We start from the raw sequence: 13,479 nt of genomic DNA, 5'->3' as shown, positions 1-13,479 counted from the left end.
GCTTACAGGGAGGAGGGAGCGGCCGCCCCAGCTCCTTTCCACCTAAGTGCTATCTAACAAGATTAGGCACCGGACTGACCTGCTTTCAGAAGCCATTCCCCGCTCTGGTGTCTGCCAGGGCAGTGGTGCGGGGCGGTGGGCTGTGGGATCTGCGGTGGCTCCACTAGGAGTTTGCCAGCTCAGAGGCGAGCTCGTGGACAACTTGTTTGTGTGGCTGAGAATTTTGACATGTTCCCCCACTCTCTCTCCATTTGCTCAATGCTGTTTGAACCAAGGCTTCTGCCCATTGTGTTTTGCAGGCTTGCCAAGGTTTGTCTGAAGGTGGATTATAAACTTTTCATGGGAAACTCTGCACCACGCATCCAGTGAGATGGCATCAGACAGCGAGGTAAAAACCCTACTGAATTTTGTCAACCTGGCCTCCAGCGACATCAAAGCAGCTCTGGATAAATCAGCTCCTTGTCGCCGGTCAGTTGACCACAGAAAATACCTGCAGAAGCAGCTAAAGCGTTTTTCTCAGAAGTACTCACGGATTCCACGGTGCCACCCCAGCAAACCCCCTGAGTGCGGCTGGCACAGGGGGGCAGAGGACCGGGGCCGTGGCCCCCAACCCGAGGCACCTGACCCCAGCCCCCACGGTGGACCTGCTGCTGAGAGGGGGCTGCAGACAGCTGAGGTGGAGGAGAGCCTCACTGGAGAAAGAGTTTTGCAGGACCAAAACCTTGAGGCCAGCAGGCCAGACCAGGTGCCCATGAGGAAGCGACAGCTCCCTGCCTCCTTCTGGGAAGAGCCACGGCCAGCCCAGAGCCTTCCGGCCAGGGCCTTTTCCGCTGGCCCTGAGGGGCTGCCGGCTTCCAGAGACCCTCCTCCCTATGAGGGGAAGAAAAGCAAACGGAGCCTGGATGCTGCCAGCCCAGAGAATCCCCCTGAGTCTACCCTGCATGCTGGGGAGAAGGACCCTGCAAGGGTACTCACTGGCCGGGTGGGTGCCTGGACCTGCTGCCCCTTTCCCTGCCCTGGGCCAGGGGTGTACCAGCCCCCAGGCACATTGCCCCCATCACCCTTCCCAGCACTGGGGCTGTGGAGAAAGAGCGCTGTGGCTGCACTGCCAGCGGAGGTGCCGCACTTCTGCAAGGAGGCTGACGGCACGGGGCAGAAACTCTACAGGCCTGTGGTTCTGAAACCCATCCCTACCAAGCCCACCATCCCTCCACCAATCTTCAACGTTTTCAGCTATCTTTAACTGGGGGAGCATGAGAGTCATGCTGAATGCAAGAGCTCCTAAGAGCGAATTGAAACACCCGGGTGGGCACTAGTCGTGAGCTGCTGGCAGTGTGGAGCAGTGGGGGGAAGGAGGCCAGCAGTCACACCTTCCTTCCTCCTTGTGAGTGGGCTGGAGGGAATTAGTAACTGTTGGGAAGCTACTCAGGCTCCACTCTCCCCTTAGTACATGGGTGTAAATTGGGAATAAGCCTTATGAAGCTGGTGGCACAGAGTGCGAGGCGAACCAGGGCTCTTTCATTGACAGTCATTGTCTGAGCCGCTGCGAGCGGGGCTGCGGGCCATTCATAGCTGCACTTGTAACACCTAGGAGACCTCCTCCATGTGGGAACATCTTTCCAGGGTTGCCCTGTGGCTGCAGCAGTGAAATGAAATGAATTAAACCCATTCAAAGAGTTTTTGTACTTTAAAGCAATTCCAGAGAAGTCAAGATATTCAGGTCACTTCCTTTTGCGTGCAAGAGACTGGAAGGACAGTATTTAATGTTGAAAACACACTTGTGCATTGATTTAAGCTCTTCTTGTATGTAAATACTGAGAGAATTAAAGGAAAATATTAAGGAAAGAAAGGAAGTGATTTTATTTTGGTGATTCTGCAAATGCAGTCTGTTTAGTTTTGCCCCACTGGGTAGATACAGGTTTGATTCACAACTGGTGGGTAGATATGAAAGCTGAAATCTCTTCTTATTCACAGAGATTTAAATAAAAAGTAGTTATGGGGCTGGGAAATTAGCTGCGTGTAAGCTGGTACAAATGGAAGCAGGATGAATTTCCACATCAGGAATTGTTTTGCATCAACAGAATAAATGAGAAACTGTATTAGTTGAATACAAAACCATAAAATGTGGTAGCAAACAAAAATGCATAGAGTTGCCTGCCTTGTTTTCTGGTTCAAAAACATCTTTTCTTTTGCCTCATATTAAGGTGCTATCACAAAACCTGGCCACAAATTATTTGCCGCATGTTTTCCCCATTCTTTTAGCAAATTCTTGTTTAAAAATAATAAGAGTATTTTTTTTAAAGTAACATTTCTCTTAAACACATGGAAAAAGTCGTGCTAAGGCACAGACCATAAGATCTGAACGTTTTAGTACTGCAGTTCAGTGTATCCATTCAGTTATACTAGAGAATCACTAAGCTCAACAGAAGTATATCAAGGGAGTAGAAAGGGCCAGAAAATGGTCACCTGTGATCTCCCAGGGGCTGAATCTGCTCTTGCTGAAGCTAATGGGAACTTGTCCTGGGATTAAACAAAAAGTAGCTTTGATGTGCTTGTTCTCTGGCTACTGTAGCTGCCTATGACTCTTGATATATCCTTAAGGGGAAAAACAGGCAGTGCTTTTTTGGAGTGCATTGCAGCCATGAAAAAATTATCTTCTTAAGCAATTGTAGAGTATCATTTGGGAACTTCTGATGGGGCTTCGTGTTACATAACTAGGTTGCAATTCTCATTAGGATATGAATTATTCTCAGGCTAAAAATAGATCATTCTTTCCCCAGACCTCACAGTATATCTCAGCATTTAATATGTGTATCAAACGTGTACAGACTAATCCTACCGGAGAGAGAGCAGGAAATGGCTTTGGTTGCACAAAACTGCAAGGTGGTAAAGAGCTGATTTACAGGTTAAAGACGTTGGGTTAGCTCTTGATCCAGAAGTTAAGACATGAATATACTTAGATGGCTTTTTCTTTCTGTCTTTTTAGGGGGAAGGAAAAGAAAAATACATGAGGAGACTTTGTCCCTTTCCACAAGCAAACTTAACAGAAACCAGAGACAGTATCCTCATTTAAATTAACAGGAAAAGAACCCTTAATTTGTGGAGCTATAGGCAAGGAATGTTTTACATGGAAATAGGGGTGCTTTCTCACACCAATAGCTCTGTGTCACTGTCGTAATCCAGATGAAGCCAGATACTGAACCCTGTCTCAATCCTGTCAATGCAGAGCAGTCTCCTTGGCATTAGTTTGGATTCCCACCTGGGTTACCAGAGCAGATTGTGGAACAAACCACAAGTATTGTAGTGATTCCTGTGGATAAGTGTTGCTGCTTGAGGGAAGAGAAATTTGAAAGTGCTGTTTATCATACCACAATGCAGATTTCTATAAAAAATTAAATACTTGGCAGAGTGGTTAGCCTCTGTAGAAAATTTATTTATGAAGAAGTCTAGAGAAACACTAGAGTTAAAACACAGGTTCTACCTTTTGGGTATTAAATTCTTTGTTTTCTTTATCTTCTTTTAAGCTGTTTTTTTTTTTAAATGGATGTTGCTGTGTATAGAATATAGTAGAATACTATGTTTTTAAATGATGATGGATTGAACCATCCATTTATAACCATTACAAATGAGCTCCAAAACAGGTATTTATGCACTAACCTTTAGATTCAAACTGATGTTACTTTTTAAAACCCTTAAAATCCTTTGTGACATGGAACTTCCCCCCCCAGGCCCAGGGCAGGCAGTGTCCCTCGCTGTAGTTCTAAACCGGAGCAGCAATAAAGTAAAACGCAAATGAACAGAAGACAATTGTTAAGTATATTCAAAACCACTGAATGGAGTTGTGTGAGGCTCCAAAAGATTTGCAAAGAATAGCAACTCTGTCTCCTCTCTAGCAATATTTACTGTTCTCTCATCCCTGATATTAACATAAAACTTACAAATTGTTCAAGCTTGGATTGATTCAGACTTTCCCTGGCTACTTAATATTTAGTCGTTCAGTGCTGTTATTCAAGACAGCTGATAACTCTTCAGAATCTACTTATTTATTCATACTCTGAGAGAGGGAGACATAACATTTGAGAGCTTCTATTTACTACAACAATGCAAACTTGAACTGTTAAAACCACAATAGCTTTTATAAATAATGGGAAGTAGGAGGTAAATGAAAAAGCTTTCATACAAAATGAAATAAAAAAATCAAAAAAGTGCACAAGAACATCAAGTGAATTGCACATGTTGCAGTAAAAAAGTACAGTAACCTGGTCATGAAATATTCCTAGAACATTTCATATAAAGTCATCACCTATCACACTCAGTACAAAGAAGCCACTTTACCTTGCACTAGAACGACTGATCTGCTTACAAAGCCTGGTGTGTTTGGGTTTTGGGTATTTATGTTTTCACAGTCACTGCTAGAAAGATGCATTAAATGCATTGAATTTGCGCAGATTCAGTACTGCGCACAAAATATTGTGTCAAGGTCTGGAGTGGGGAGGTAGCGAGCTCCATTTCAGTGCAAAAAAAATGTAAACTGTGTGAATATTTTCTGTAAGGATCAAGCAGGAAGGACTTAAAAGCATTGTAATTACCAGATTACCCCTCCAATAGACTTTTCTCTCTTCAGTTTCTGTGCACAGTGTGCCCTTACCCTTTCTACAGTTGAGGTACATTCCCATCATACCAGTGCTCTCCAGCTCAGTGACTCTTCTGTTTAGGACAGATGGTTGAGAGCAACCAGGGCATGGGTCTCAAAATAGAGATGAAGATCTCTTTGTGGAAAGAAGATATGGTCTTTCCATATTTGTTCTACTCAATTCTGTTTCAACATCTCTGAGGACATAAAAAGAAACTGCAGCTTGTGCAAAAAGATCACCTAGTTCCAACCCCCCTGCCATGGTTGCTCAAAGCCCCATCCAGCATGGCCATGAACACTTCCAGGAAGGGGGGGGCCAAATCTTTCCTGGGGAACCTGTTCCAGTGTCTCACCAGCCTCAGAGCAACGAATTTCTTCCTAATGTCTAACGTAAATCATCCCTCTTCCAATTTGAAGCTTGTATTTCACCCTCTACTACTCTGTTACTCTCATTTAATTTCAAGGAAATTTCTCTTGATTGATATGAATGGAAGACCCAGAGCTTCACTGCTCAGGCCCATAAAGTGATAGATGGACAAATTTCTCAGGTGATTTTCTATCTCTTGAGATACTGTTGATCAGTACAGGGCTTTCACTGGCAAAACTAGTGTAAAGATTTCCAATTCCTCTTCTCTTTCCCTCCACCCATTATTTTTCCATTTCCAACTCCTAAAGCAACTCCCTGTTCATGTTTCAGGGGACAAGGGGATATGTCCCACACTGGTAGTAATGGAAGTCACTGAGCAAAATTTCAACAGTGGAGGAATCTCACCTGACTTTCCAAAGCTTTGCAAGAAGATCACTGTTCAGTGTTATTGAAACTGTTGGTTTTTCAATTTCTTTTGTGTGTGGGAAGGAGACAGCTGTGGACAGAGTGCCCATAGCTGTAACAGTTTCTTCTTCTGCTCATATCCTGTCCCACAAGTGCTGAACATATTTCACACAAATCCATCAGAGAATCTGAACATGTGCCCAGACAGACTTACATGTGTGCAACACACTTTTAGTCCTGTGTTATAAAAAGTCCTGTGATGTAAAACTCCACACAAATAAAACTCGGTGCAATGCATTTTCCCTATTTACACTACTATCTGATTCCATGGATGGTATACGGGCCAACAAACAAAACCAGATATGTCATGTCTCTGGTGGGGAATCCAAACAAACCAAGGTGCACAGCTCCTTCGTCACCTAAGGTAAAATTCTAGGGCAAGTGTGCTTCTAGCATAAGATTTGCAAAGATGTAGTTCCAAATATAGACTCTTCCATCCTTACTTAGGTGCTATCAGGAAAGAGGTACTCATCAAATCAGTGGTTCAGTCAACTGAGCCATAGTCACTGCCAATAACCATTTATGGGCTTCTTGGCCTCCCCAGCTGTGAGGGAATGTGACTTGTTAAAACTTTCAATAAAAGAATTTCACGGACAATTGTAGCAGTTCAGTTGATAGATGGTAACTTGTTGAGCTGCCATAAATCAGTTGTGGATCTAAGCTGTACCTAGGTAACCTAATTAAAAAAAAAAAAAAAAAAAAAAAAAAAAAAGGGAGAGATAATAACTTTTATCAGTGTCAAAGGGACTTAATAGATACTTCAAATTCCCAAATTCATGAAAGTCAGGGCTAAATCCTAAGACTTGTATTCTGCCTCAGTAGTATCTGACACCAAATGTGGTCCCATTGGATGAAGTGGAACTACATCTGGCACAAGCTACTTGGCAGTATTTAGGCACATGAATAAGGATTTGGAAGCTTAATTCTGGGCATTCATTTTCATAAATCTCAAAGTCTGACTTTTGTAACTTTGGAAGAAACTCTTTTCTTCCAGTGGTGATACTGTTATAACTACAGTGGTCCAAAGGGGCAAGAAAGGCTAGGTTTTGTAGGGACAAAGTGTTCTAGGGGGGGACCAGATAAAAACAGGCTAGCAGTGCTGCCTCTAACTATGTACCTTGCCTCTCTCTCACCTCACTTTCTGTTCCTTCTCCTCTAGGCCTTTGTTTGGTTCTGACACCAGATCCATGACAGAGTAAAGCTACTGTTAACAGTGCAGCTACTTCTAATTTACACCAAAAAAAACTTCCAAACCAAACCAAGCAAAAAAAAAAGTTTAGGAAAAAAAAAAAACCAGCCCTAGTTTAGGAAATTGTATCGATAAAAATTTCACCTAGTTCTTACTGAAAATGTAATACAAAGTGAACTGCATTCACTATGTGCAAATACAATTCTTACATCCTTTTAAATAAACCTTTCCTTAACTTTTAAAGGGATCAGTATTTCTGGATTTTAGTCTATTAAAAAGTTTTGAGATTTGAAAGCTCAGAAGTCGAATACTCTACTTATTAAAAAGGTCCAAAAAATGAAAGTAAAAGCGTTAAGAAGTTGGTGTCAATGTAGCAGAGAATTAGCAACCAGCACACGTAGCAGAAACTCAAACGCTAGAATAAAAACTAAAATAAAAATCTGTCAGTGAAGGAAATGTGATTTTTTTCTTCTAATATGTTGACTCTTGACTATTTTTGAATTGTGATCACAGGAAGGATGCTAAGCTCCACCACAGCCTCAGGATACCTTTGAATTCCTCACTGATTCTTACTTCAGCACCATTCAATTTTCAGTGCCGGCTTTCGTTGCAGATCAAGCTCTCAGGTGAACCTCATGAGTTTTCTCTTGGAAACCCTGACCACAGCCCTATGTTTAATGTTCTCACCCTTTTTCTTCTCACTCATGCTTCAGAAGCATATGTCTTCTAGATTAGTCACTACAGGGTGCTTGACCAAGCCAGCAGCAATTCCTCCCCGCTGTGCATGATGTGTGCCCTCGCCATGCTGGTGACGCTGGGTGCCGTGCCAGGAAGCCGCTGCGTGTCCGGTGTGCCCGAGGTCACTGTCTGTCATCGTGCTGCAAGTATCGGATCAATCTGTTGGGCAGGGGCAAGGTGTCGAGAAGTTTAATGCGGCTCCTTCCAACCACGCTTCGTACCTTGATGCGGCAAAGGTGGGAAAGAGGTCGTGGAGGCTCTGGAAGACAGGCAGGTCAGAAAGGAACAGGTTGGCTTGGCCAGGTCGGTGCAAAAGGAAAATGAGAGAAGGAGGAATGAAAAAAGGGAGATTTCTGTAATGGAGGGACAATGCAACTTGCATTGGCTCATCTATTCTGAGGTATGACATAGGGTAGGAGGCAGGGCTGGAGGATGGGCTGCTGTATCCCATCTCAGGGCATCCTAGGAAGCCACTTCACAGTACTTAGTCTATATACTGAGGGTTGGTTTTGATCAGATATTAGGAAGGAATTCTTTACTGTAAGGAACTAGGACTTGAACAGGTTGTCCAGGGAACTTGTGGATGCACCCTCCCTGGAAGCGTTCAGGGTCAGAATGGATAAAGCTTTGAGCAATTGACAGGTGTCACTGCCTACAGCAGGGGCATTGGAACTAGATGATCTGTAAGGTCCCTTGCCCACCCAAACCATTCTATGATTCTATGAAATTTAGCCTAGTACCAGAAAATTAGTTCTGATAAAGTCTGTGAAAGTTTTTTGGATCCTTAAGGAAAAATGTTTAGGAGATCAGAATATTACTAATGCTTTAAAAGCCACTGGTGGTGGTGGCTGGGCTGCTGTGGACATGGTCACTCTGCCTGCCTTCCCTGATCTGGCTGCACTCCAGGTGCAGCCAATTATGTTTTCTTTCACGGGTAGTGCTCATTCCCAGTGGGTGAGATCAGAGCTGCTGTACATTGAACATCACAGAGTCAGTTTCATGCCAGAAATTTCTAGTACTCCACCCTGGCCCAACTGTAATTCAGGCTCGGTAGGGAGATCCTATCAAGTTTCAGCATGTTCCAGGTTCTGTCCTGAGTGACCATACCTGCTTTCTCCTTAATGACAGCCCAGTCCTCATAGCTGTCAATATGCTCCTTGAGCCGGGAACAGAGTTGCACATTACCCACATAATCCAGGAGAACATCGATGATCGGCCCAGCCCAGCGGCTCATCTCTGGAGTAGATACCATCTCACAAAACTTCAAGGAAAATCAGATTGACTACAGTCAGTGGAATCATAAATACACCCCTAGCAACAACAGCAACAGCCCCAGCTTCATTGGTGGTCCCACCCTTCTAGCAGTTGTGAGAGCAATTCCCAATTTCCCAGCAGAAAACTTCAACTAAAGATGCCTTATTTCCGCCCCCCCTCCCCCCCCCCCCCCCAAATTGAGGGTAGAATTCCCTCTTTACAACCACAGAAGAACACAAGACCCTGTTGGAGTCCTAGCTCTGGAGCATGGGAAGGATGATGAATTGTTTACAGAGTCCAAAGGTCCTACTTCCACAGAAATGGAAGGGCAGAGCATTGCTCCCAGCTTTGCCAGCAGCCCATAAGGGAGATGCTGAAAGGCCCATGCCTCCCCAGGTGCTGTGACCCCACATGCTAGGTCCCTTTCCCTTCTTAGGAGGGTCTCTGGGGGGCAACTGTACACCAACTAGGCTTAGGGAAAGAGGGAATTTGTCACAGCACAGCACCTCCCACTACTGTTGAGTCCACAGCACCATTTGGGGATCAAACACCTCACTAGAAAAAAGTCTGGGGAAATCTCTGCAGAGGTGAATCTCAGGGAGTTTTACTCAGCTTTGGGAGAACTACCCTGGGCCTAAAATAGAGCAGAAGCATCTTCCTTACTCAGTCCTGAATCAGGCAAATCTTCTGTTGCCTCCACTGTGAGATGCAGAGTACATAGAGCCACTGCATGGGGGGCTGCTTATGGAGATATGAAGAATAGATTTAACCTGACTTTAAGCAGTCTCATTTTAAAGAAATAGTTACTGTCCTTCCTAATTTAACCCAAATTTGTATATCAGAGCAGATAGCTTCATCTAGCCCTGTTAGGGTTCTGCCCATGATGAAGACATCTGTGGACTTATCTGCGTGTGAGCAGTCAGAAAATTTAAGATTACTTAAATCACTCTGTGTGGATAAGAATTCAGACACATGGCCTCACCCAACTGAATGACAGTGGATTAAGCACCATCCATCACTGAGGCTGTCTGCAGGTGCCTTCCAAGCCCATCCCAAACAGGAAATAAAATGCACCAGCTTAAACCTCTTTCAGTTTAAGCTCCTGTAACTAGATCACATTTGATTATACATGCATGAGCCCTAACTCAAAATACATTAAACTTTTATGTGGATACTCTTATTCAGAAAAAAAAATATTATTAGCTTACTTAGAATAATAAAGCTGCAGAAAATTATAAGTCCATTTTATTCAAGGTGAGAACATTCACAAAGATGCTTACTACTCTTCTGACTTTTTTTTTTCACTGAGCATCACCATGTAATGTTTTTCAGGAAAATTAGATATAATAATGCTGGGAGAATCCCAGTAGACAAGCCATCTGGACTGCTTATAGAAAGTTCATTTTAGTGTTCCTGGCTGTCATTCTCCAGCACTTGTGCAATTGCTATGCAGTTACCCATAGAATGTGCAAACTGGGGATCTGCACTACCTCCTCCAAGCAGTAACATCTTTTTGTCAGAGTTTTAAGTGAGGACACATGCATAGGGCAACAAAACAATGGATCTTACTGCTCTCCTTGTCTGCCTTTCTCCCCTATTCACAAGTTCAGCCTACAAAAACATTTTTGGAATAAAAATGTTCGAAAACATATTGCAGGAAACGAACCACAGCAAAATGAAGCAAAGTAATGCAAACCTACAGCTACAGGCAATGGGATGGACTCAGGGACAAAGCAGCTGTGAGCCCAGGACATACTTTGCCTGCAGTCTCGTAGGCCCCTGAATGCCCTCTCGCGGCAGCAGGACACTTCACTCCCCATGTTCATGGTTCTGACACTGCAATTTTGGAAACGTGGAGTGAGACAGCAACCATTTTTCTGTATTCACTTTCTCCAGGGCACATTAGTTTAGTATCAGTAGTAATGATTCATAGTTATGCATTGTTCAAATCCAGCCCATAGTCTTTATAAAGACTAATCATTCAGACTTACTATCCTTAGATAATCTCCCACAAGAAATGATGCACATTTTTGTATGGAAAAGGCTATATTTGCAGAAGATCCTCTATATTTCAGAATGCAAAACATATCAAAGTTATATCATGAAGCTGTTCCGTAGAAACCATACTTTTGCTAGCCAAATTCCTAGAAGTAAGAAGCAAATTTAAAATAATATCAGAGGGAAGGGGTTGCTTTTTCTCTTGTATTCATTTGTCCCTCCCTGTTCCCTCTCTAGGCACAGATATAATTTTAAACAGCTTTTGCTACCTCTGCTTCCTGTGGTTTGACTTTTGAGGTGATGATTCTATTTGTGAGTGACCTAATATTTTGTTAGGTACTAAAAGTAATTTTAGGTGAGATATGGAGGGAAATAATATGCTTAAGTGAAAACAGAACTGGTTTTGAGTGCCTAGAATATTATAGAGGGCTACAAACAAGCCCTCTTTCCTTACCTTGGGATTTAAGTCCTCTCTTCACTCTACATTCTAACATAATCATGGCTCATGAACTAATGATGATATATTTTATTATTTTTACTTTGACAAATATGTGGTATCCTGGAGAAATTTTGTTGTGACAAACACTCTCAAGAAGAATAGAGCTCTGTTTGGGATAAAAGATTATTTTGACGGGCTCTTATAATCCTCTTCCTAAAATTCCTTTTTGTTTGCTTGCTTTCCAGATATGTTACTCAAGAGTCTCTTAGAAGGCAAGACTGATAAAAAGGGCAGTATTTCCTGAATACTGACAAAAAATACATTCAAGTTGTCAAGATACATGGGTCGGACACATCCTCAGAAGTACTGTAGGTAAAGTAGGCAGTGCTTACCTGTACTACAGTTGGCTCCTTGGACAGCTGAGGATCATTAAGTCTGTCCCGTCTGTAATTTATTGCAGGATGTGGGCCATTTCCATACTGACACTGAAAACAAGAATCTGCATCACAGCCCAGATCAAGCAGATACTTCAGCACAGAAAGGTACTTCATTGAAAACATGATAGTAGCTGGAAATGTGGTGGGATGGCTTGATATATAGGCATCAATGTTTGCTCCATGGTCAAGGAGCAGTTTCATGGTCTTCAGGCAGCCATGGCGGATGGAGATGAGTAATGGGTTGATGAGGTCAACATTGGGGTTGGCTCCTGCTTGCAGCAGGAGTTCTGTGGCATAGATGTTGTTGTTAAAAACAGCGAAGTAGAGGGGGGTGCTGCGTCTGTCCTCATACAGGCAGGACCGCTCATTAGAGAGGGAGGTGTTGACATCATAGCCAGCATCAATCAGCTCTTCCAAGATGTCATCGTTGTTGCGTTCAGCCGCTAAGTGCAGGGGGCTGATGCCGCTGCGCTTGACACGGGTGCGGCTGGTGACAGGGATCAGCATGGAGACAATCCTGCCAGACAGAGAATCAGTGAGCAGCAGTGATCTCTAGGGGCTCTAAGGGATGCACAACCACACAGAAAATTGCAGCTGTATGCCTGTAACCATGAGACAGCCTGCAAATGTGGGCACAGGAACAGCTGCCTCTGAGAGAAAGCAGGGTGTGAACTTGGAACCTGTCAACAACTCCCTGCATTCCTACCTTGCCAAAACAGTGACCTGTGTGTCCCCTGCTTCACAGAGGAACAAGATTTTTTCAAATTATCACCCTGTTTCTATGAGGCAATGGCAGCTACAGGGGCAATTACAATGGAAAAGATGACACGCTGGCACCTCACCTACTGTTGTAACTCTTAGTTACAGCCCAACTGGCTGATACCCAGCCAGGATCTGCCAGACACTCTGCACCTCCATCATCATGCCGTGGGTAGAACTGGAGAAACAGACACATGACCTCTGGCCTGAGGTACAGGCAGAGAGGTTGCACCTCCCCACCTGCATCAGGATTGCTTTATTGCTCATCAGATAAGGCTGCCAAAACAAGGCATTGATATGGTCTCTGGGGTCACAGCCACAGCAAGAAGTTTGTGACCAGAAAGGGGGTGAATCCAAACATTCCTCTGCAGGACTGAAATAGGATGAGCTACGTATCTGATTTCCAGTCATTACCTGGGATTAGTCCCAGAGGCCCTCACTGTGTGGCTTTTGGCTCTTGAAAATCCATGGGGCTATCAATGTCCATCCCATATCATGGGGAGCCAGAAACACAATTATGAAAGGGAAGAAAAAGAAAAAGAAATACAACTTCCAGGCTGGTTTCCAGGCTTTAGCCCAGGGAGAAAAAATGTACAGCCAAGTCCTAAACCCCAGTAATTAGGGATTGCTGATGGAAAGTGTGATGTGGCCTTGAACACAGCAACATAAATCAAGCTTTTCTTGTTATGTAATGCAGAGTTCAAATATATGATATACAGGAGCCTTGCAGTTGCAAGTCTGTGATTATTTTTATGTCTCCAGAGGTGTCATTGGAGCTGCACAACCGGACCCATAGGTTACACCCTCATTTCCTGCTTGTAAAGTTTAGCCAAGGCACCAGGCTGATTATGTAAATACAGACAGGTCACCTTGAACTACTAAGAGACTAGGGACCATCCAACCTGAGTGTGCCTGCTATCTCAGGAGATGCCCATTCTCCCCGTATAATGCCTGTGGATTCGTATCTTAAAAAGGAACTTGTGGGAGACACTTTCTGGTCCTCCTCTTCCTCCTATGTGGACTCCTCTATTTAGCAGTCAACACCTCTTCTAACATAAAAACATGCAAAATTCAGTTTCCTACAGTGTAGTGTCTCTCCTTTAAAATGCTGTGTATCTTCAACTTGACTGCAGTGGCTGGTCCCAACACTGGGTCCTCAAACATATATTTACACAATGAACTAAGGCAAATGTAAGTGCT

At 43.7% G+C, this 13,479-nt stretch overlaps 2 protein-coding genes across 3 annotated transcripts in view; one reads left to right on the top strand and one right to left on the bottom strand.

Moving 5' to 3' along the window:
* The first annotated feature begins 301 nt into the window (after nt 1–301).
* Nucleotides 302–2,545, top strand: FAM181A (family with sequence similarity 181 member A). Its single transcript, XM_071745716.1, has one exon. The coding sequence runs from the start codon at nt 371–373 to the stop codon at nt 1,241–1,243; it is 873 nt and encodes a 290-aa protein (XP_071601817.1). The 5' UTR covers nt 302–370; the 3' UTR covers nt 1,244–2,545.
* The window catches only part of ASB2 (ankyrin repeat and SOCS box containing 2), a 40,638-nt gene continuing 28,995 nt past the window's right edge, over nt 1,837–13,479 (bottom strand). For both annotated transcript variants that reach the window (XM_071745715.1, XM_071745714.1), the window contains exons 8-10: nt 11,476–12,037; nt 8,500–8,653; nt 1,837–7,651 (exon numbers count right to left, since the gene is read on the bottom strand). In XM_071745715.1, coding sequence (XP_071601816.1) covers nt 7,515–7,651; nt 8,500–8,653; nt 11,476–12,037 — 853 coding nt within the window. In that variant the 3' untranslated portion in view covers nt 1,837–7,514. The remainder of the gene's footprint in view (nt 7,652–8,499; nt 8,654–11,475; nt 12,038–13,479) is intronic.

This window comes from Heliangelus exortis, chromosome 5 (assembly GCF_036169615.1).
Source record: "Heliangelus exortis chromosome 5, bHelExo1.hap1, whole genome shotgun sequence".
NCBI lineage: Eukaryota > Metazoa > Chordata > Aves > Apodiformes > Trochilidae > Heliangelus > Heliangelus exortis.
This window is presented reverse-complemented; position numbering and strand designations above follow the sequence as displayed.

Excerpts from the sequence above, each read along its gene's own strand:
- FAM181A (XM_071745716.1), top strand. The coding sequence starts at position 371 with ATGGCATCAGACAGCGAGGTAAAAACCCTACTGAATTTTGTCAACCTG.